The 23,226-nt window shown below is 42.2% G+C and overlaps 1 protein-coding gene across 1 annotated transcript in view; it reads right to left on the reverse strand.

The window, feature by feature from the left end:
- The window catches only part of TFB1M (transcription factor B1, mitochondrial), a 56,058-nt gene extending 34,612 nt beyond the window's left edge, over positions 1–21,446 (reverse strand). The window contains exons 1-4 of the mRNA XM_036248613.1: positions 21,276–21,446; positions 18,243–18,394; positions 6,179–6,287; positions 4,703–4,854 (exon numbers count right to left, since the gene is read on the reverse strand). Of these exons, the coding sequence (XP_036104506.1) occupies positions 4,703–4,854; positions 6,179–6,287; positions 18,243–18,394; positions 21,276–21,408 (546 nt within the window). The 5' untranslated portion in view covers positions 21,409–21,446. The remainder of the gene's footprint in view (positions 1–4,702; positions 4,855–6,178; positions 6,288–18,242; positions 18,395–21,275) is intronic.
- Positions 21,447–23,226: the final 1,780 nt, after the last annotated feature.

Consider the following 23,226-nt stretch of genomic DNA (forward strand, 5'->3'; position numbering starts at 1 on the left):
AACAGAAATACTATAATAATCATGTCAGCTGAAAAAAAAATCCAAGGACAAACCCAAAAGTTGAGAAAGCTATGAGCATGGCCTCAATCCGAACCAGCACGAGAAGGAACAGACTCCTGGGCGGGCAGTGAGGAAGACCTTGGGAAAGTGGGGTGTCACTTTAGAGTTCCTGACAAACACACAAGGCTCCTACACTCTGCGATGGATTTTACGGCCAAATCCTCTAGGGCAGGTCTCTCGATCTCGGCAGCAGTTACACCGGGGCTAGTTGATGCCGAGTAATTCTTGACCTGGGCTGTCCTGTGCACTGAACGAGGTTTACCAGCATGCCTAACCTCTGTGCACCGGGCACCAGGCACCCTCCTGCCCTGCCAACCAAAAACGCCCCTGGGGGGGAGTGTCAGAACTGCTCCACTGAGAATCACTGCTCTCAAGAGGAACATGGGTAAAGAGAGAGGGGTGGATCTAAGAAATAAAATTGTTATGATACCTCAAATAGGAATTGTTACTTCCTATTTGAGAGGAAGTAACCTCAAGAATTGAACTAATGCAATTACATAGTCTACTCTCAAAGAGATTCTGATATTAGAAAGTTTTTTTTTTTACAAAAGTAATATGAAGATGAATCAAATACATAAAACACGTTTTCATAAGCTGGACCACAGGCCGTGTGGGCTATGATCACCGAGGCACGAAAGGAGAGCCCTGTGACTGCCCGGCTTAGAGCCGGGAGGCGTCTGGAACACCCCGGGCCCAGGGGTCTCCTCGACTTGAGAAGACAGAGGCTGGAATGCTGGGAACCAAGGCAGCCAGAACTTGTGGGACAGCCTGCTGGAGACATGGGAACACACACAGGGTGGGGAGTGGGGGTGAGGGGAGGGAGGGAAAGAGGAACAGAGAGAGGAGGGAAGGGAGTGAGCGAGAGTGCCTGAGAGCTGTTCTTCAAGTCTCTGGCTGAGCAGTTTGTGAGCCCATGAGGTCTCCTCAAGGGCTGGGAGGTTGGGAAGCTGGAGGAAGCACCATCAAAAAGCAGGACAAAATGGACTCACGAGGAACTGGAAACAGTTTGCATCCTCCACAGCTCAAGTGGAGCGCCCTAGAATACAGAGCACTGGGTGGACTCCCCACAAGGTCATGACCTAGTAGTGGGACTTAATTAGCCTCAGATTAATGGCTGCTCCGGACCAGTCATACAAAGTTTAAAAGGAAGCCTCAAACCAACCTCTAAGGAATTACCTGGGTGCCAAAAAACCACCACTCAACTCAATACAACACAATCAAGCTCCCAGCAACATGAAAAACAAAAACCTCACAATATCTGAGATGTTGCCAAAAATGACCAGGCTGCCCTGGCTGGTTTGGCTCAGCGGATGGAGCGTTGGCCTGCGGTCCAGAGAGACCCGGATTCGGTTCCTGCTAGGGGCACGTGCCTCAGTTGGTTTGTCCTTGGCCCCGGTTGGGGTTGTGTGGGTGGCAATCAGTCGATGTGTCCCTTTCGTGTCAATGTTTCTCTTTCTCTCTCTTCTTCTCTCTCCCTCCCACTCTATCTGAAGAAAAAAGGGAAACGTCCTCAGGTGAGGATAAAAAAAATAAAATAAAAAATGACCAGGCCACCCGCATAGTGTGGTTCAGTGGATTGAGCATCACCCCATGGACTGAGAGGTCCCAGTTCGATTCCCAGTCAGGGCACATGTCCAGGTTTCAGGCTCGATCCTTAGTAGGGGGTGTGCAGGAGGCAGCCAATCGATGATTCTCTCTCTCTCTCCCTTCCTCTCTAAAAAAAAAAAAAATCAACAAAAACATATTTGTAAAAAATGACCAGGCTTACAAAAAAGCAGAAAAATTAGAGTAGAAAAATGAGACCTCTAGCAAAGGGCAGGAGTCAGCTGGTGAAACAGTACAGAAATGAGAGGTGATGAAATCAATAGACAAAGATCTTATATGGTGAGGTATCTTACACATATGCATGAAGATGCTAAGGAAAGCATGAACACAATGAGAGAAAGAAGGTAGAAGAAGACCCAAATGGAACTTCTAGAAATAAAAATACAATATCTGAAATGAAAAATAAATTCAGTGGCATGAACAACAGATTAGACACTGCAGAAATGTGTGCTGAATTTGAAGACACAGTAATTGGAATTAAAGTTTAACTATGGTGAATTACTAAATTTTTTTCACAAGAGTTAAGCAAATATGCATGCATTTGCTAAAAACTTTTTCTCTGCTGATGTGTAATCTGATCATTATCCTACACTGTGCTGTCTGGCTCTGGGCGGTCTCATCCAGCCTTAACCTGCCTTTTTCCTGCTAGAGCTTCACAAGACATTGTGACACTTGATAGGCAAGTCTTCTCTCAGCACTCTTCTCTTTGCAAATGTCTTACCCACTCTTACGGGTCCATTCTCAAGATGATCCTTGGAACTTTTAACTGCATTTCAAGATGTTATATAAACAATGATAAATCTCTGAATAATGTTCTTTACTTCTCTTTCCAATAGTGATATATTTTCTTCAGTCCCTACTGTATTTAGTGTTCTGTTTATTCACCACAAATTCAGTCCTAAAGTCCCCCCAATGTTTAATATATGCAAACACGATAGGTTATCAAATCTGTGATCTGCTCTGATGTGAATGAAATGTTCCTCCTGAAGATCTCCTTCTCTATCTGTACCGGACCTTCCAGTTCCTAGATTTCACCCCATCTTTCTTCTTGGTGTCTCCAGTTAGACCAATCCTTATACAGGCTTATGTCATTATGTCACAGGTGCTGATAAAGGTCAACGAAGAGCACGCTTTTCAATAAACGGCGCGAGGTTCACTGGGATCATATAACAACAGTGCTAAAATTGGCTTCTACTTCAACCGTCCACAAATAGCAACCCCAAGTGGATTACAGACATAAATTTGAAAGGTGAAACAATAAAGCTTCTAGAAGATAATGCAGAAAACCATCTTCATGATCTCAGGCTATAAAAGGATTTCTTCAACAAGACACAAAAAGCACTAACCATAAATTTAAAGTTATGAACGTCAGCTCTTCAAAAGACACTGTAAAAAGAAAATAACAACATGCCACAGTGGAAGAAGATCTGCAACACATTTAACTAATAGAGAATATGTGAGAACTTCTCTAAATCAATGAGAAAAAGACAAGCAACCCAACAGAAAACTGAGTAAAAGGCACAAAAACAGAGCTTACCCAAACAGCTCATACATGTGTAAACAGTGCTCAATTTCAATAGAAATCAGCAAAAGACAGGATAAAACCACGACGACACACCATTCTCCCAGATTAACAAAAGGGCAAGTCTGGCAAAAGCAAGTCCCGGCAAAGACTTGGAGCAAAATGAGCTGTTGGTGGGAACATAAATGGGCGTGACTTTCGAGAACAATTTAGCATCATCTAGGAAAGGTGAGGATTTGCAGACCTTCCAATGCAGCATTTCTATGTGCCTGTGTGCTCCAGCTGACATAAATATAAGAACATCTATGAGAGTTTTGTTCGTAAGAACAAAACACTGCAACTAATTCAGGGTCCCAAAACAGGAGAATGGAAGATAAATGACAACCCAGTCAAAGAGCTGTAGGCTAAGCGATACTAATAAGCTATATGAGTGAATCAGGAGAAAGGGCACCGACTGCATGGAGCCATCTATAGCAAGTTCAAAAGTGGACAAACTAAAGTATATTAATTATATATAAAAATCTATGTCGTGGTATTGATGACCTTGGCTGTAGGTGGGGGGTGGAGACAGAATCATAATGAGGTATCCACGAGCGTGTCCAAGACGCTGGCGATTTAATTACTAAGCTGACTTGGGTGGTGGGGAGTCAGGTGCTCTTTTGTTAAGCCGTACACGTACATTATTTCCTCTGTGGTACTTACGTGTCAGAACACAACTTTTTTTTTTTTTTAATCCTCATCCGAGGACATTTTTCCATTTTTTGTACAGACAGAGTGGGAGGGAGAGAGAGGAAGAGAGAGAGAGGGAAACATCGATGTGAAAGGGACACATCGAGTGGCTGCCACCCACACGACCAACCAGGGCCGGGGACAAACTGCAACCGAGGTACGCGCCCTTAGCGGGAACCGAACCTGGGTCTCTCCGGACCGCAGGCCGACGCTCTAACCACTGAGCCAAACCGGCCAGGGCAGAACACAACTTTTTAACAACACTGGGTGGGAGTGTGCGGATCCCTCGCCTACCCTGTAGGCTTATTTCTAGGTGAATCTGGAACACAGCTGCCGTGGGCATGCAGACCTGGCCGAGGTCGGGGATTAGGAGAAAGTCTACACACGGAATAACAAGAACCAACCCCCTTCTCTTTCTCAGCTCCAAACTGGTTACAACAGTCTATAATGCCATCCTATTAAGTTCAACACATCAGTGACATGTCACAGCCACTCCCTGCATCCGTGCATCTCCACGTGCCCAGGCCCCTCCTTCTCCGGCCGCGCTGTGGCTGCGGCCTGTGTGGCCAGCAGCACGTCGTCCGTGCTCCGCACGGGGCGCTGACAGCCATTACATCTGCCACCGTCACCACTGGTTAATCTTCGGTTCACTGTTGTTGGGTCTGTGTGTGTGTGTGTGTGATGGTGTATTAACTTTAAAAAACACGGTCTGTGATAAAAATATAGCACTGTTTTATTTTGAAATTTGATCACATGATAAAATAGCGAGAAAAAATGAAAACTTACCTCTGCCACTTCCTTCTGGAAAGTCAGCGTCATCTGGGTTCTGCCATAAGCAAAAGGCCCATCTCTCTGAGAAACATTTTCAAGCCACTTGATTATCAGTGGAGTTGATACATTAAAAGGCAGATTTCCAATAATATGTACATTTGGAGGATCTGGTTGGCAGGAGAAAAAACAACTTGAAATGATTTCATCAATATAGTTTGAATACAATTTTAGTTAAGCATAAAGTCAAACTAAATTATGAAAAGCATCTAATAAAAATATATGAAAAACCATGGTTGAGCAGTTTCCACTCCGTTATTCTTCAAAAGCAATGCTTTTTCACAATCAGCTTTGCGTTATTAAGAAAAAAAAATTCCACCTGTTAGTGTCCAGTCAGTGAAAGTCCTCAGATTTTTGGCTTAGGAAAAAGATAAAAAAGGATTGCCTGGAGGGAAAGAGAATTTGCTCTGGACTTGAAGAGGTCAATGTGCCCGCGAGGTGTGCAGATGAGCCTGTCTGGGGGTCAGAGCCCTGGAAGGGGACACAGTCTGGATATAAAGTTGCAAGTGTGTGCGACCGGAGGTGGCGGCGAAACCACAGGAGAGGAGTGGTTTGGGCGGGTCTGCAGCAGGAGAGAAGACGCCCAAGGAGAAGAATCTCGGAGCCAACATGGAGCAGGTGGGCGAAAATCACCACCAACAAAGAACAGTCAGAGAAAGCTCACAGCGAGGTGAAAGGGAAAGAGGAGGGTCTGGTGTCAGGGAAGACAGGAGCAGAGACATCTTCGGGGAGAGAGTGGGTACCGGTCCGATGAACCTGGCGAACTCAGCAGACAGGGCTGGACACCATCAGGAGGTCCTGGCTGGGGCGGGGGCGGGGCTGGGAAGACTGGCAAGGCGGAGGGGCCAGCACCAGCCACTCAGAAGGAACTGGGCTGAGGAGGCCTGGCGCCCGGTGGCAGCTAGGTGGCGGTGCACTGAAATCTCCCCGACTGTTCTGAGAGGTGTTCTGGTCAAACACAGCCTGTTTATCTATGTTTTCCAAAGAGCTGGACACAGGTTCTCAGTCAACCTGCCCGTGAGTGCAAAGTGCCCGGTTGGTCAGAGTGTGGAAGACAACTGATACAAAATTAAAAGAAAGATTTGGGTATGGCTTTGCTTGTTTTTACCATTTGGAAAAGGTGACACCTCATAGCTATCCCAGCCCTATGTGGTATCATAAAAATGACAAGTTTATTGGAAGAGAACCGAAAACATTTGAAAAATGAGACAAACACATCAAAATTTTTAAAAAGCATTAACAAATTTTATATTTTGGAAGTGGGAAAGCAAAATAAAATTATAATGCATATAACCTATTCTGTTCAGATCATTTTAATATAAATATATGACATTTGTATGTTATATAGATACTTCTAAAAGATATTTCTAAAATATTTGTAATATAAATAATTACCAAAAATATATATAAGAAAACCAATCCAAAGTCACTTACCATCCTCCCACTGTCTTTTAAGACATTCTGGAAAAGCCTTTTCTATCTTGAATGTCAACACATCTCCATGCACAATTCTCAGTTTTCCAGGGGCTGCATCAGAAAGCATCTAGTTTACAGAAAGGTCAATAAAATGAGCTCACACACTTTGGCAAACACTGAAACTAATTTTTATTTTATTTTTTTACTTCAAATCTGTGATTAAATCAATCTGAAAAGTCAGAGAGTAAGCGTGACCATTAGTGAAGTAATAGTACGTGGTATCCACACAACAGCCTTTTAACATATGAATGGGGACAGGAACAGAAGACAGTAAAAAAATAGCTTAAATTTCACAAATGACATATTAGTGTAATTTTGACCCTCAGAATGACCTGTATTTCTGTGTGGATTTGGCAAAATTTATCCCATCAGTAAGTTTTCAAATTAGTGACTAAACATTGCAGTGAAACACTGTGAATTAGGAGTAAATCACATGGAAGATGAGCTTAATTCAACTAAACTTTTACAGCCTAAATATGCACACAGGATTCTATACATCACCAAGATCTTTTCTTAATCTGAGGGTAGATTCAAACCAGGCAGTCATTTGCTGTGGCCGAGCTGCATGGGGTACTCTGAGACCCCCCTGACCAGAGCGTCCCTAATCTTGTATTTCCTGACCCACAGGCACTTTCAGCCTAATGAATTAATTATCCTAGATGTTTTAATAGCTACATCCCTGCCTATTCCTACCTTCTAATAATTTGTTTTCCTCCCTTTTCCTTCAATCTTTCTGGGTGGAAAGGAAAAAATATGGGGGGGGGGCATGAAGTACCCTTTCCTTTATCTTTTTTCCCTTCATTTCATCCACTTTAGTACCATACCTTGAGAAATGCTGTGTTGGCACCTAGCTAAAAAGAGCCTTACAGCTGAGCCTCTGTGAATTTGTATTGTGTTAAGAGCCCTGTATCCAACACAAAACTTGATTCTTGAAGTCCTTGGTAAATAAAACCAGACGAATACAGTCAATGAGAACAAACAATGCTAAAGCAGATTACAAAGGAAGAGGTGACCCTCCTCCACATTAAGTCTCAGCTCAGGGAGCTCAGAGAACCTCAGCTCCAGGTCAGGGAACTTTGGCCCTGAGCATCCCTTGGTCTTGCTTCTCTAGCTCAATTCAAGCTAACTTTCTCTCCTAACTCTCTCCTTGCCTTACCAGGCAACTGACAGGAAGGATGCAACAAGCACCGCAGAAGCCGGAGAGAAGACATGGACCACCGTGGTCAGCACTGTGCCTTGCACATGCTTCTCTGTAGCACTTACAGTGCACTGCATCACAATTATGTATCTACAGGTTCTTCCCCTGTGACGATGTGTGCTCCTTAAGGGCAGCACCTGTTTCTTTTTCTTTTTTTATCCTCACCTGAGGACTTTTTTTTCCATTTTTCGTTCAGATAGAGTGGGAGGGAGAGAGAGGAAGAGAGAGAGAGAGAGAAACATCGACGTGAAAGCGACACATCGAGTAGCTGCCACCCACACGACCAACCAGGGCCGGGGACAAACTGCAACCGAGGTACGTGCCCTTAGCAGGACTGAACCTGGGTCTCTCTGGACCGCAGGCCGACGCTCTAACTGCTGAGCCAAACTAGCCAGGGCAGCACCTGTTTCTTATCTACCTTAAGGTCCCCTGCAGTCATAACAGTACAGAGTGGGCGCTTCATACGTATCTGACGAGTGGATGACCAGATGGCATTCAGTTTTTTGTGAAGCTGGGAACTTCCTAGCCTGCGAGATTGTGGGTTCCACATATTTGTGAGGTCAATTAACTGGCAAAGACTTATTTCATTGATAACTCGGGCAGAATTATACAAGTAAGATTTCAGAAACAGAGCTGAATTGCCTATACTGGTAAGAGGCTAAACATTTTCAGTTTGGGAATCATCTAGTTTGATATATTTAGCCATGGTAGTTCAGCAAAAACAAATGGGTACCTCTGATATTAAAGTACTTACGGATCATTTTAAATTACCACAATTTGTTAAAATTTAATTTGATGAGTCCCAGACATTAAATTTTAGAAAACATAATAACTCCAATATACTATAAATAAAAAAGGAGCTAGCTCTCTATGGGACAGGCCCTTACTGTATAAAAACTGTGTACTTAATGATAGCATTTACCGTCAATGAAGAACATTAGAGTTTTTCTATAATTATGCTTCACATAATTAAAACCAAACAAATTAGCATACCCAAAACAAAGAGGCAGAACTAAAAGCCTATGCTTCATGATGTCAATATATAGAAAGTAATTAGGTAATTAGTAATTAAGACTCAAACCAAACAAAACAATGTAAACTCGGCTCTTTGGCATTCATTTACATGCTCTGATAACTCAACCATGTTTGAGATGTTCATTTTCCCACACTGACACACAGTTCCTATCTATACCAGGAAACTGATCTAACACATTTACCTTCCTTTCCTAGGTCTAAAGTTAATTTCTATTATATATTTTTTGGATCCCACCTCAGGCTGAAATCTCGGTCAATAACAAACCAAATCTTCCCATTCCTTACAAGGTCTGCCTTGTCCACGACCACTTTGTAGCCTGAGCTTCCTCTTTCCCACTCCCCACTGCAGAAGGAATGAATGCTGGGCTTCACAGCTTTATGTGAAGGGTCTGGAGCAACTATGGGGGAAAAAGTGCTCCCCAAACTGAAATGACAGTATGATTACAGACAATAGCCATTTAAACACCTGATGGTAGTCAGCAATGACACAGACTCTCTAACCCCTTATAGAGAAAAACGTTTTCATTATCATAATATTTGGGGGTGATGGAGGAGCAGGAAAGATCACTGTTACTGCCTTGGTGCACAATGTCAAACCCTAGAGGTGCTACCCCCGCCTGTGTCCGGGAGACAGCGGGCTGTGAGTACTTGACTGCAGCCAGATGAGTCCTCACACAGACACTCTGAAATTGCCCCATCGCTCTTACTTTCGTTTTCAATCCTATACTCTTCCAAAGTGAGATGTAAGCAAGCTTAGAGTAAAAGGATTCTTTAAATAAGACTGTGAGATAAGAAACAGAAAGCCAAAGCAGGAAAAGAAGAAGCCTGTATGTAAATCGCGAGAGCTAGCAATCCTAGAGGTCAGCGGTCGTGACTGTCACGAACGGTAGAATTCTCACTCTCTGCTGGAAGGGATGATACCAAGTCTCCCAGAGAGAGAATGTTTCTTTCTGGTGTTAGGTTTCGCAAAGCGTACATGGCCCAGCGTCACGGAGAATGCTTTCACTAAAAGGAGAAAACAAAAGCAGAAGCGTTCTTCATATGTACATCTAAAAGTCTCCCTCTCCTAGCAAGTCAAGGGCGGGGGGCACACTGTCCTACAGGAAGCAAGTGACCGTGGTCCACCTAGCCAGCCTGTGCCTGATCTGATTTGGTGACAAAAGAATGTATGCAATTCTGGGAACTTGTGTACGATTATAAAGTCCTTGAAAACAAAAGACTATATCGAAGAGCCATTCTGTATATTTTATGCCACCTTCTCATGGCGAGGGGCTTACGGCAGCCAACACTGTACGTGGGCTGTGAACACCGGTCACACAGCTCAGCGATATGACCTTCTTCCTGACTCAGCAGGAATCCAAACACTTGAAATAGGCGCTGGGCAAAACTGTTAGGCAAACTATATGAGAATTAAAAAAAAAAAAAAAATCTATGCCAGGGAATATGATAGAGAAATACAATTTTTATTCTTATACAGACACACAGAAAAGACTAATGCTATTTTTTAAAAGGAATTCAAGACATTACAATAGATTATTCTTAGTGTGAAGATTACAGCATGATTTTCAAATGTCAGCTTGATCTGCTGCTTAAACAGGACCAGAACACGTCCAGTAGAAGCTCATTTACTTGGCCTCACGAAGGAATCGGATGTTTGATTCAGTGAATTTTTTGTTCAACCAATGTTTACGCCTTTAAATGTTAATATTCCTTAAGAAGACATACATGGAAATCTTTCTAAACTCATCGCGCGATTCCTTCTGTAAGCCGAGCACAATGAACCCAGTTTCACCCTCTCCTTGATGCCTTTTTCATTTCTGCCTGTTCAGTAATGGCTTCAATGGTTATGACCCCATCTACAGTGCTATTTTCCCAGTTTTTATATTTGCTTTCTATAGCTTTTCTGCCACAGTAATAACTGACTTTCTGCTGCTGTCAGTGGGTCTGCTTCTGGCACTGAGCTCCACACCTTCGATCTGAGGTGGATGGGAAACCACTTGGGCATCGGCTATCTTTCCTTCACCTGTTGAGTTCTGTCTAGTCATGACTAATATGGTTCTAGCCATATCAAGTGGGTTATATGTGCAAAATGTGTAATTATGTCACAACAGAAAATCAAGCAGTCTCCCTTTTAAAAAAAAAATTTTTTTTCCTCTATTGATTTTAGAGAGAGAGGAAGGGAGAGGGAGAGATAGAAACATCGATGAGAGAGAACATCGACTGGCCGCCTTCTGCATGCCCCCTACTGGGGATCAGGCCCACAACCTGGGCATGTGCCCTGACCAGGAATCGAACTGGCGACCTCAACCACTGAGCCACACGGGCCGGGCAAGAAATCTTCCTTTTTTAAAGTCTGCTAGAGATAAAAGAATTTCAAAATATTATTATCTCTTACTTAAAACCACTCCTTTTGCCAGGATAACTATATTACATTTTATGTCCCTTTATAAGATGATGGGAAGGGGAATAACTATAACAGCAACCACTGATTGGCTACTGGCAATATACCAGGCTCTTTACATAAATTCCTGTCTATCCTTGCAATAACCACAAAAGATCTGTTATTCCCAGACAAGAAAGCTGAAGCTAAAAAACGGCCCACAATAAGCTCAAGGTCACAGAGCTAGCGGCATTCCTGAGATGTGAACACCAGCCTACTGGAGTCCCCACCCTGTGAACTTCCCACTCGGTCTATCAAGCAGACATAGTCACTCTGTTTACCTGTTATAAAACCCAGAGGCGATACTAACAATAATCAACGCCTTACTATCTCCAGAAGTCCCCCAAATAAGCACGTAACTTAAAGGTCAAGAAGAATCCCAGGGCTTCTCACTCTGGCCAAAATGGACTGAAAGGGACCTGATATACTCTTTTGCCATAAATAGAAAGTGGACAAAACAGGTGGAGTTTCAGTGTCAGACACTGGACACAAGCAGCACCAGAAAGCTGCAGACCCAAGAAGCTCCATACCCCATGGACGAGAAACATGAAGATGACAGCAAGGCACATCATAATGAAACTGCTCGAAACCAGTGATAAAGACACAGATGTGAAGGCAGCCAGGGAAAAAGAGACCGAGGAACAAAGATGAAGGTGACAGATTTCTTGTCAGCAGCAACACGAGAAGGCAGTGGAGCAACAGCTTGGGGGACCGCAAGAACACCGCCGGCATGCTTTTCAAAAAATGAAGGCAAGATAGCATCCTTTTCAGACACACAAATGCTGAAAGGTTCATCAGCAACAGATTCACACTACACGAAATGCTAAAGAAAGTCTGGGGTAACAGGAAAATGGTACTAGATGGAAATACACTCAAAATAGTAACCATATTGAATCATATGGATAAATGCTTAAAAATTTTTACTTATTTAAATCTTACACAAAATTGACTTTTAAAACAGAAATCACATTGCACTGTAACTGTCACAAATGAGGAAGTAGGACACTGAGCAGAAGGCCGGCCAGGGAGAAGCAGACCCCAGGTTGCATGCTCACACCGAAGGGGTGGAATACCTGAAGACAGACTGGGACACGGGAAGACGTGCACCACATGGTCAATAAACCACTAAAACAACGAAACGAAGAGTTATAGATAATAAGCTCCAGTGGGCTGATGGCCCCACAAAGATGTCCACGTGCCAACCCCTGGAACCTATGTTACCTCACATGCTAAAAGGGACGGTGCTGATGTGATTCAAGATCTTGCATGGGGAGGTTACCCTAGATTGTCCAGGTGGGTCCAAGAGAATCTCAAGGGTCCTTATATGAGAGAGGAGGGAGGATCAGAGTCAATAGTAGCGGATGCAGAAGCAAAGGGTCCACATAATGAATGCAGGTGGCCTTGGCCTCTAGAAGCTGAAAAAGGCAAACAACAAATTCTCTCCTGAAGGCTCTGGAAGGAATGTAGCCCTGCAGACCTTGACTTTAGACCTCTGATCCCCAGAACTTGTAAAAGACTACTTTTGTGTCATTTTAAGCTACTGTATATGTGGTAACTTATTACAGCAGCAATAGAAAACTAATACATAAGGCAGAGATGCTCAGATTGGTGGGGAAAAAGCAAGAGCCAACTATATGCTGCCTGTAAGAAACCCATTTTAATCATAAAAAAACACAAATAGGTAAAAAGGATGAAAAAGATATATGCTAACACTAATCAAAAGAAAACTGGAATGGTGATGTTCATATCAGATAAAGTAGATTTCAGAGGAAAGAATATCACCAGAGACCTTGAAGATCATTTCATAATGGTAAAGCTGCCACTCATTACAAAGACATAGCAATCCTACATGTGTATGCACCTGATAACTGCTTCAGGATGGATGAAACAAAAACCCACGGACCTGCAGGACACACAGATCTGCAGCTAGAGTGTGAGATTTCAATACCCTTCTCCCAGGAAGTGACAGAACAGTAGACAGACAATCACCAAGGAGGTAGAAGCCTTGAATAACACCAACTAGACCTGACTGAAATGTATGCTCTATCCAAAAACAGCAGATGCGTATTCTTTTAGGCAGAATGCTTATCTTTTTCAAGTGCTTAAGGAATGTATACCAAGATAGATCATATTATTTGCTATTAAAAGAGTCTGAATTAATTTAAAATAATCTGTCATGCAAAGTATGATATCTGATCACAATGGAATTAAATTAGAAATTAGTTATAGACAGGGATCTGAAAAATCCAAAAATTTGCAAGCTAAATGATATACTTCTAAATAACCCAGAAGTTAAAGGAAACTGGAGCTATATGTTATGTGGGAATTCAGAACTTCATCTGGAATTCTGTCTTTAAATCTAGTATCTCAAAAAAATATTTTAAAAGAAAAAAATTAGAAAGTGTTTTAAATAGAATGAAAATGAAAACAGAACATATCAGAATGTGTGGGATTCTGCCAAAGCTGTACTGAGAGGGTACTTGATGGCAATAAATGCCTGTAAGAAAACAGAAAGGCTTTCAATCAATGACCTCAGCTTCCACTCCAGAAAAAGTATAGAAAGAAGAACCAATTAAACCCAGAGCAAGCGGAAGGAAAGATATAAAGATTTCAGAGCAGAAATCTATGGAATATTAAAAAAAAAAAAAAAAATCAGGGAAACCAAAAGTACCCCCTCCCCACCTTCTTTTAAGATCAATATAGTTGACCAATCTGTAGCTGGTGATCAGGAAAAAGCGATACACAAATCACCAATACCAAGAATGAGAGAGGCATCATCGCTACAGATTCTACAGATGATTGGTTTACCATTAGAAAAATCAATATAATTCATGGTATTAACAAATTTTTTTTAAAAAGTCATGATTATCTCAATAAACTCAGAAAAAATTTTGCAGATCCAACATCCAATAATTATTAAAAAATAAACTAACAGGAGTTTATTGTAATATATTATTCCAAATTATAGATCTGTATCAAGGTTCATGTTCCTCCCATTGTTTAAGATCAAAGTGAGACTTCCACCTTTTGTTATTTTTCTTGTTATATGGAATGTTTAGAACAAAGCAGAGAGCAAATCCTGGTGGAGTTTATAATTCAGTTCATTTGAAGCAGCCCAAAGTGAGGAACTCTTACCACCAAGTTAAGTCCTCTGAGCAACTAACCCTTGGAGAATTGGAGGGGATTTTATTTCTCACCTTTTACTTTGAAAGCCATAAGAGATATGTTGATTCTCTCCTAAGAATTTGCATAGTATTAAAGAAATAAGCTTTTAATTTAGCATTCAACTTTTTAAAAATTGAGATATAATTGACATTGTTAGTTTCAGGTGTACAACATTCCACATACCTACATACCTTGTTTTATTGCACTTCACTTTATTGTGCTCCACAAATGTGGCAGGTTTCTGTTTGTTTGACAAATTGAAGGCAAAACCCTCCACCAGCAAAAAGATTACAACGCTGTTACACACTGGCTTTATTGCAGTGGTCTGGAACCCAATCCACAATATCTCTGAGGTTTGTAGAAACATATACATTGAGAAATGCGCACCAACATGAGTCTAGTGAACATCACCTCAGTTATACATTTTTTTCTTGATGAGAACATTTTGTTGTTGTTAATCCTCACCTGAGGATATTTTTTCCATTGATTTTCAGAGAAAGTGGAAGGACGGGGAGAGAGGGAGAGGAGGAGGGGGAGAGGGGGAAACACTGATGTGAGAGAGACACATCAGCTAGCTGCCTCCCACCTGTGTCCGACTGGGGCTGGGGATTGAACCTGTAACCCTTCTGTGTGTGGGCTGATGCTCTAACCACTGACCCACACTGGCCAGGGCTTGTGATGAGAAATTTTACGGTTCACTCTCTTAGCAACTTTCCAATATAGAATACAGTACATTATTAACTACAGTCACCATGCTATACATCGTATCCCAGGACTTACAACTGGAAGTGTGAACTCTTTGAATACCTTTATCCCACCCCCTGGCAATGACCGGTCTGTTCGCTGCATCTGAGTTCCATTATTTATTTATTTATTTTAAAAGAATCGCCGTTTAGATAAAACATCTGGAAAAAGACGCAGGAGACATTCTCAGCCCCAGTATTTCCATAGCACTGGGGATTTTCTACAGCTCCAAAGAAAGAACAGTACTTTTCTCCTACACCCCTTCCCAGATTAGCAGTCTCCTGATTGATCCTTAATTAACAGAGGTGCACAAGGCATGGAGTTAATAACTTAATTTATTAATTGTCTCAAGAATTGTATTAAGTGCTTATTAAGCATGAGGTATTCATTTACTCCTCATAACAATCCGACGTGCAAAGTGAGGAATAGTTACTCTCAAACTCGCTCACCTGTTGTCTGCGTAGCTGCCTCTCAGCATCTGAACTATGGGCCCGGGCAAGGAGAGTGGGGGCCCCCAGGGCCCTGAGGCCACCAGCAGGGCTCGGAGCTCTCTCTAGTGCCTGGACTACAACTAGTCGTGCAACCAGTATATGTTAGAGCCTGAAGTCAAACCCACAGTCTGACGCTCCAGTCTGCGTTCTTCACCGTAAAGAGGCACTAGAATGTGTTCACGTATTACATGTTTTCTTACTTTATAACATGCTGACAGTGAAACCTACATACTATGCTCTTTCCTCTAAGGTGCCTCATACTATTATAAGAATTGAATTAAGCTACAAAAGACATATTTCAACTAGAAGACATTTTATAAATTATTACAATTTCTTTAAAAAATAATTCTATTAGCTTAGAAATCACTAAAATGGAATCCTTAAAATAGATCACTCTCCATCTGCCTTTACTCGGTTTTATGATTAATTTAGGACTTCTAAAAGAAAGTGGTTTTACATATTGAACCATTCTTTGCAGGAAAAAGAAGTCTATTTGATGTTTCAGTACCCAACACTTCTTTTGAAGGAAAATTCCTTTCCTGCCCTAAGATTTTTGCTTCTTCTACAGAAACTGATAAGAAGTCAAATACACATTTTCTGCAGAGTTAATTTACCTAGAAAGTAACCTAATAATATTTAGAAAAAAGAGCACAAAACTCTTTGATAATCGATGCTACACAATTATTCACTTCCCTTATTAAATGACACATTTAGTCAGTTAATCAGATAAACACATAAAACAATCGACCTTTTTATTTCCCAGGCGAGGCATTACTGAGCACCTGCTGGGTGCCAGGCACTCACACGTGTGGAGCTGCAGCAAGGAACAACAAACATATAAGAGCACAGAGATGATGTCAGATGACAGTAAATCTAACGAGACAAATACAACAAGGCGGGTTAGGAGTGCAGGGACTTGTGGTGAAGAGAGGTGAGGTAAGAAGGGTGTAGTTGTCTTTTAAACAGTCTGTCTTCAAAGATCTTTAGTTGACATCAGAGAGGAGAATATGTAAATGAAGATGGGAACGAAGAGCAGTGTGATGCACTTCCCTGCCTGATGAGAAAGCACTGCATGTAACAGTGGGGGGACTGAGGGTTAGGAAGTCTGTTTAAGAGCCAGAGTCAGATGAGTTCCCTATGTCCAGAAAGGGTCAGATGAGAAAATTAAAGGGAATCATGTAGTGTTATTCAGTTTCTTTTTATCACCTTATGATCTCACCAAAAATAACAATTTCCCTACTTCCATCTCCAAATGAGATACAGTTCTTAAAATAAGAATGCAGTTCAAAGCATAAATCAATACTAAATTCCACATTTGATCAAAGAATATGTACCATATAATATCCCAAAATAAAGTTATAAATATGAAACCAATTCTGTCAATAAAGACTAGCAAAATTAGATAAAAGTCAGTATTGTAAAATTTCTGAAAACATTAAAAACTAAATATAGAAAAAAAAAATCACTAGGTTTCTTTAAAAAAAAAATCACATTCATGCACACAAAGTCCTAGATTTTCAAACAAATTTTCTCCAACTGTTCTGGCAGAAATTAAACATTTTTCCTTTAATGCACATACAAGTATTAGAATGTACGAATTTTAAACCAAGTTTTCCTCTTGTATTAAAATAATAGTGCAGATAATTAGACTATTCTGTTTGACTCACCTAATAAATCACTGAAGGCTCTTTTAAAGTGTTAGAATCAGGGAGGAATCAAAGGCCCTTCAGTCTTTAAGTGCCTCTGATGAAGAATTCCCTTTACGAGACCCCTGTTCCACTGTTTGCCAACTTTTAAGGAATGTATGTCCCCTTATTATATTTTTTTAATCCTCACCTGAGAGCATGTCTCTACTGATTTTTAGGGAGAGAGGAAGAAAAAGAGAAGAGGGAGGGAGAGAGAGAGACATCCGTCAGCTGCCTCCTGTAAGTGCCTTGCAACCTAGGTATGTGCCCTCACTGGGAATCGAACCCGCAGCCCTTCCGGTGCACAGGACAACATTCCAACCAACTGAGCTACCTGTCTCTTCTTATTTTAAATCTTCACTCCCCACCTATGTGCTTTAATTCTTTCATTGAGAAGACTGGAACAAGTTTATCCTCTCCCCACCAACCTCTGCTAGGCCGCCCTGACTGCTCTCACTCAAGGCTTCTCTTCTCTAGTTGAAATGTGCCCAGTTCCTTCGAATAGTTCTCATATAATAACAGTACTGACTATTGGGAAGATGCACACATCACTTTCTTCACACCTCATCTTGAATCTATCCGCACAGTGGTACCACTTTATTCCTTCACTTAAAGAATTATCTTCTAGCCTGGCCGGTGTGGCTCAGTGGTTGAGCGACGACCCATGCACCAAGAGGTCTGCTGGTTCTATTTCCAGTCAGGACACATGCCCAGGTTGTGGGCCCGATCCCCAGTGGGGGGCATGCAGGAAGTGGCCAATCAATGTTCTCTCTCATTGATGTTTCTCTCTCTCTCTCCCTCTCAAATCAATAAAGGAAAAAAAACTTTTTAAAAATTATCTTCTACTAATGCCTAAGCTTAACAATCAGTCCCTCAATGAAGCCAGTCTTCTCCAACTTCTGCCTGTAGAAATGATTTTCTCAACCTAAATGAAGTTCTCAGAAGTCATGCTGAGTCATTATTACCATTACTTATTTTTAAAGGACTGGGCCATGACACACACAGATACTAACTTTTTTTTAAAGGTGACGCAAAACAGCATTTTAATTTTTATTTTAGCATGTTTCTTCGATCCTGATCAACAGACTACATGGGGATGCTTGTTAGAAATGCAGCTTTCTAGGCCTCTCCTGACTATGAATGAAAATCTCTGGAATGGGGCCCGGAGATTTGCCACCCATTTAATCCTGTGTACCGTGGGGTTTAAGAGTCACGGCCTAAAGCTTTAAATTGGGGTTTTAAAAAGGCACTTTAAGTATCTCACCTGTAACCCAGGAATGAAGCGACTGTCCTTTTCAACCACCAGCAGCTCAGCAACGCTGGCATTGAGGATGGACCTCGTGATTCCCCCGGGCCCAGGGCCCACTTCGTACACGTAGGCATTGGTCAGATTGCCAGCTTTCCTCACAATTTTATCTAGAGAAAAGAAAGCTCTAGTTATCCTGATTATCTTGGCAAATTTCCTACGGAATTAAAAACATAATCAATACAAATTCTTATCAGCCATTACTCAATCAACTAATTCTTCAGACACAACATTAATCCAATTACTTGACTTTCAGCCTAAACCAACACAGAGTGGCCATTCATCATTCTCCCGCAACAGTGGTGAAAAGTACCAGTCCTTTAACAAAAATAGGATTATTGTGACAAATTTCCTTAACTTAAATTCAGCTAATATTGTATTTTATGTTCCTCCTCCAAACCAATCAATTTATAAGAAAAATGGGCTGGATAAGCAGGCACCACTTTTCAACATTGTTGACCATGAAATATTTGAATGAACAAGACTAGTTTTACACTCAGAATTTTCATTGTTGCTGTTTAAAGACCCAGAAGCAAAAAGTGCTAGCAGTCTCCATTTGTACCTCTAGACATCTGGTTGCTGGACAGTGCGACAAAGTTCCTAGATCATAAGACTTGCAGGAATTGGGATTCTCGGTCATTTTCAGTTTTAGTTTAATTTAGCAGTGGAGGTTTTTAAGTTTTCCAAGCATGCAAGTTGATACAGAAAAGTTAATTAAAAAAATTAATCTGCTTCTTTATGTTAGCTGACCTTAACAAATCATGCAAAAGCAGATTACTGAGGATTCAATCAATGCAACCAATCATCACTCTGAAAAAAAACATACAATGGGCTGGTCTAACTGGCCTATTAATACTCAAGCAACTGGGCCTCCTAGAATAGTGGAAACCTACTCACTGAAAACATATAAGCACTCTGTTGGCAGTGTTCACTGACACTGGATAGTCCCATTTTTGCTTCTGTTATTGAGAACCTACCTTTGTAGGCTTAAAGGAAAAACAATCTCTCAACCATCTAAAAATAGATTTGTCTATGAATGGTGCAGGGAGGGACTCAGCATACACTGGGTCTGTTTGACACAGGTGCTTCATATGCTGTCTCACAACAAATCCTCGAAACACACTAACTATCCCATTGAACTCCTCCGAACTTCTCCTTTCCCGTCTGGTTTCTTCGGGCAAGGTCACCTAGAGAGCGAGTGGAGAAGGGGCTCCAGCTCAGGTGTAAATTCTAAAGCCAATCCCTCCTCGGACACAGACCAATGCCTCTTACAGGGAGCAGAGACGATACAGTAAGCACAGGCATTACAGAGTGAATTTAGTATTTTAAAAGTGGAGAGCTTTTTAAAAGTGGACAGGTCAGTGACTCTGTTCTCAGACTATTCAGACACATTCAAATGTAACTGCCATCAGCCCTGGCCAGTTTGGCTCAGGGGTTAGAGTGCTGGCCTGTGGACCAAAGAACCGCAGGTTTGACTCTGGTCAAGGGCTTGTACCTGGGTTGTGGTTCGGTCCCCAGCCTTGGTCGGGGTCGTTTGGTAGGCAGCCAGTTGATGTGTCTCTCTTACATCAATGTTTCTCTCTTTCCCTCCCTCCCTATCTGAATATAAATGGAAAAAAAATATATCTTCAGGTGAGGATTAATATATATATATGTGTGTGTGTGTGTGTGTGTATATAATTGCCATCAAAGAGGCACAGTCAGCCCACTAAGCTTGAGTTCAATCTTGCCCTGCTTCTACCTCAGACAAGGACCTTAATTTCCCTTCAGTTTGGTTCCCATAGAAGAGAGAATTGTATCTAGATTCTGGAATTTATTCCTGAGGGTGAACAAAAAGCTCAATGGGAAAAATACATATGAAGGCATTAAAAATATACATATACATACATATATATATATATATATATATATATATATATATATATAATATATATGTATTTTCAGTCCTGAGAATGGTGCTTTATACCTAGACTGGCAAAGACTGATTCTGGTTACTACCAGAACTAGAGAACTTTAGAGGTGGGTAACCTTTTAAATTCTTGTTGTAGGACCTTCCTCCAATTAACAGATCAAAAAACTGAAGCAGAGTTATGCTATTTTACCCAAAGTCATATTGCTACTGGCAGAATAAAGTCTCCAAGTCCGAGAAATAAAACATCTTAATTGTGCTTCGTGGACTGTACTTCATTGAACTGAAATGAATTTTTTTGGTGCCATATACTGATCTCTCAGCTTCTAAAGAGGGGCCAAATGGAATGAAACACCAGAACCTTAAAAACAGTAAGTGCTCAACAGTGGACACATTTGTAATACACCTTATTCTTGCAGCCTCATCCTTTAGAAAGAAATGGTGGCAGTGGTTAAACGAATGTATACATTCGCAAAACTCGTCCAACTGTGCACTTCAAACTGGTGACCTTTACTGTGCAGGAGTGTGAATGGAATTTACTTAACTGGAAGCTCCCTGAGGGCCTCCGACCAAGCAGCTCCAACGCCAGCACAGGGCTTGTGACACTCATTTACCGAAAGGGTGTTTGGAGGGCTTCTAGGACGCAACAAATAACGGATCCTACAAGTGACACTCCTTTTCGACAAGTTACTGATAAAATCCCTGCCCTAATCTCAACTCGGATAACTGCGTGGAAAGTCAACTAGCCAGCACGTGCAGCAGCATCTCCGCGTCCACACACCGCAGATGGACCGCCCACCACCGCCTTCCCCGCCACGCCCCTCCTCCCGAGGTCCGCTCGGCGTCGGCGCCGCCCGCGCACGAGGCCTGCGCACGCCCGAGCGCGGGACCCCGAGCGCACAAGGCGCTCCACTCGTGTGCCGGGCGCGGAGTTCCTTAGTACAAAGCGGCGGAAGGTCCTAAGGGCCGGTTGTACACCTGTGCCTGATCTTGGACACCCGCCCGCAACGTGCGCGCGAGACCTGCGTCCCACGCCCCCGGGGTGCGGAGGACACAGCGCGGGGCACTGATAAGGTATCCACCTGTCAGCCTCAAGTCCAGGAGAAAATTCTGGGAGAGCTGCTTCGCCGCTTGCAGTCTGAATAACTTAATGATTTCTCGAATCGTCGGCAACGGCGGGAGACGGAAAGTACTGCGCGCCCTGGAAGCGGCCATGAGCCACCGCAGGGCTGCACAGGCCTCACGCCGGCCCTTTGCCCACGGCTCAGAACGCACCCGGCGGAGGAGGAGCCTGGAGAACTATGGCCCGCCTCCGCGTCCACCTCATTGGTCGGCAATATGCTGTCGGAACCGAAGAGCGCGGACAGGAAATCCGGGTGCTCTCAGGGCGCATGCGCTACGTCTTGCTAAATTCGATTCAAGCTGGGTGTACGCTGTTTTTCCACACTTGAGGGCAAAGGACGAACCCTGTGGGCGTGGCCTCTCGGGCGGGGCGGGGCCTGGGCGGGAAGCCGGAGGGGCGGATCTGAGGATGCTTGGAGCCCCGCAGTCAGCCAGGGTTGCTGTACACCTGGCTCCTGGCTGATAGACATTCCCAATTCCCTACTGTGAATAGTTGCGGAAAAGCTGGTGATTAGAGGATTAGAGGCAAAACTATTGGTTGCTAACAATTCTCTCTTATGGTTAGATGTTTTTAGGACCTCAGCACTGCAGAGCCGGATGACAGGTTTCTAACTTCTCACAACCTCCTTAGTTTTTCTTATCTGTTAAGTGGACAGAATGTCTGCTTTAAAATTGTGAGCACTAAACGAGAGCGGTCGCCTGGTGTGCGAATTCAGAACGTATTGCAATGGCATATGATAAGCCTGCAACCAGTGATGGCTGTTGCTACAATAATTATTTAACGCCCCGAGGGGTTAAACTATCAGCACAGTAGAATCTAGCTGTTCTGCCCCATCAAAATGTATCCACTCAATGAGGAAAAACAGCCTTTTTCAGTACATTTTAGATTTTAGGAAGTGTTTTGTGTATATTGAATATTTGTTAAGAACCTTTCACTAACAGTCTTGTGAAATAAATAGAATAAGTATTACTAGCCTGAGTTTAAAGCAGGGGAAACAAAAACTAAGAGATGTGATATAACAATGAAATTTACAAAGCCAGATAATTGTGGAATCTATATCCAATCTAGACTTCCTGACTTGCATTATTCATCTGTTTATGCATTGAGTATTGGTGCCCCTCCTTGTTTACCTTCCCCAAATTATCTTACTGCCCCTTCATGCTTCAAGTATTTACCTCTCCTTGCAAAACCCGGAACATAATACTAATAATAGCTAGCATTCATTGAGCTTTTCCCAAAGTACCAGGCTTCACAGTTATAAGAGATAACTTATCTCATTAACTGTTACAAAATATGAAATAAGGCTTAGAGAGGTTCAGCAATTTGCCCTAGGCTGCTGCACAGCTAACAAGTGGTGGACTTGGGGTTTGAATCCACAAGTCTGTATCCAGAGCCTATTTTTTAAGCAGTGCATTCAGTAGGGAGAGGTCATTTGTCTTGCCTAGGATGTTACATCCAAGTACAGAAAGAATCAAGTATAAGTTCTGTCTCTCCATTATATCAGAGAACACAACAAAGCAAAAACATATCAAAATCTCTCTGATAGGAGAGTTTAGCTATTGTTTTTTGTAAGTTGCTGCATTATTACATGCGAATCTTAATTTTTTTATTTTTATTTCTCAGAGTAGTACGTTTAAAATAAAACTAATGGACAACCAAATAACTGGGTATTATATGGAAGACCCCACCACCTTCTGTTATAGCTATCTTAGAAGAGACTGGGAGATAATGTGACACACCTAGCTTTAGAAAATTGGGATATGACTCCCTAGAGGTAAGATGATTTGCCCAAGGTGGCATAGAAATGTAGGTTGAAAGGCTAAACTCTTGATTCAGAGCCCTTATTGTAACCAAAACATACTATACCTGAGAAGGCATTCATTCACACTTATATTCATTGTTTCATGTAG

Source organism: Molossus molossus, unplaced genomic scaffold (genome assembly GCF_014108415.1).
Source record: "Molossus molossus isolate mMolMol1 unplaced genomic scaffold, mMolMol1.p scaffold_m16_p_8, whole genome shotgun sequence".
NCBI lineage: Eukaryota > Metazoa > Chordata > Mammalia > Chiroptera > Molossidae > Molossus > Molossus molossus.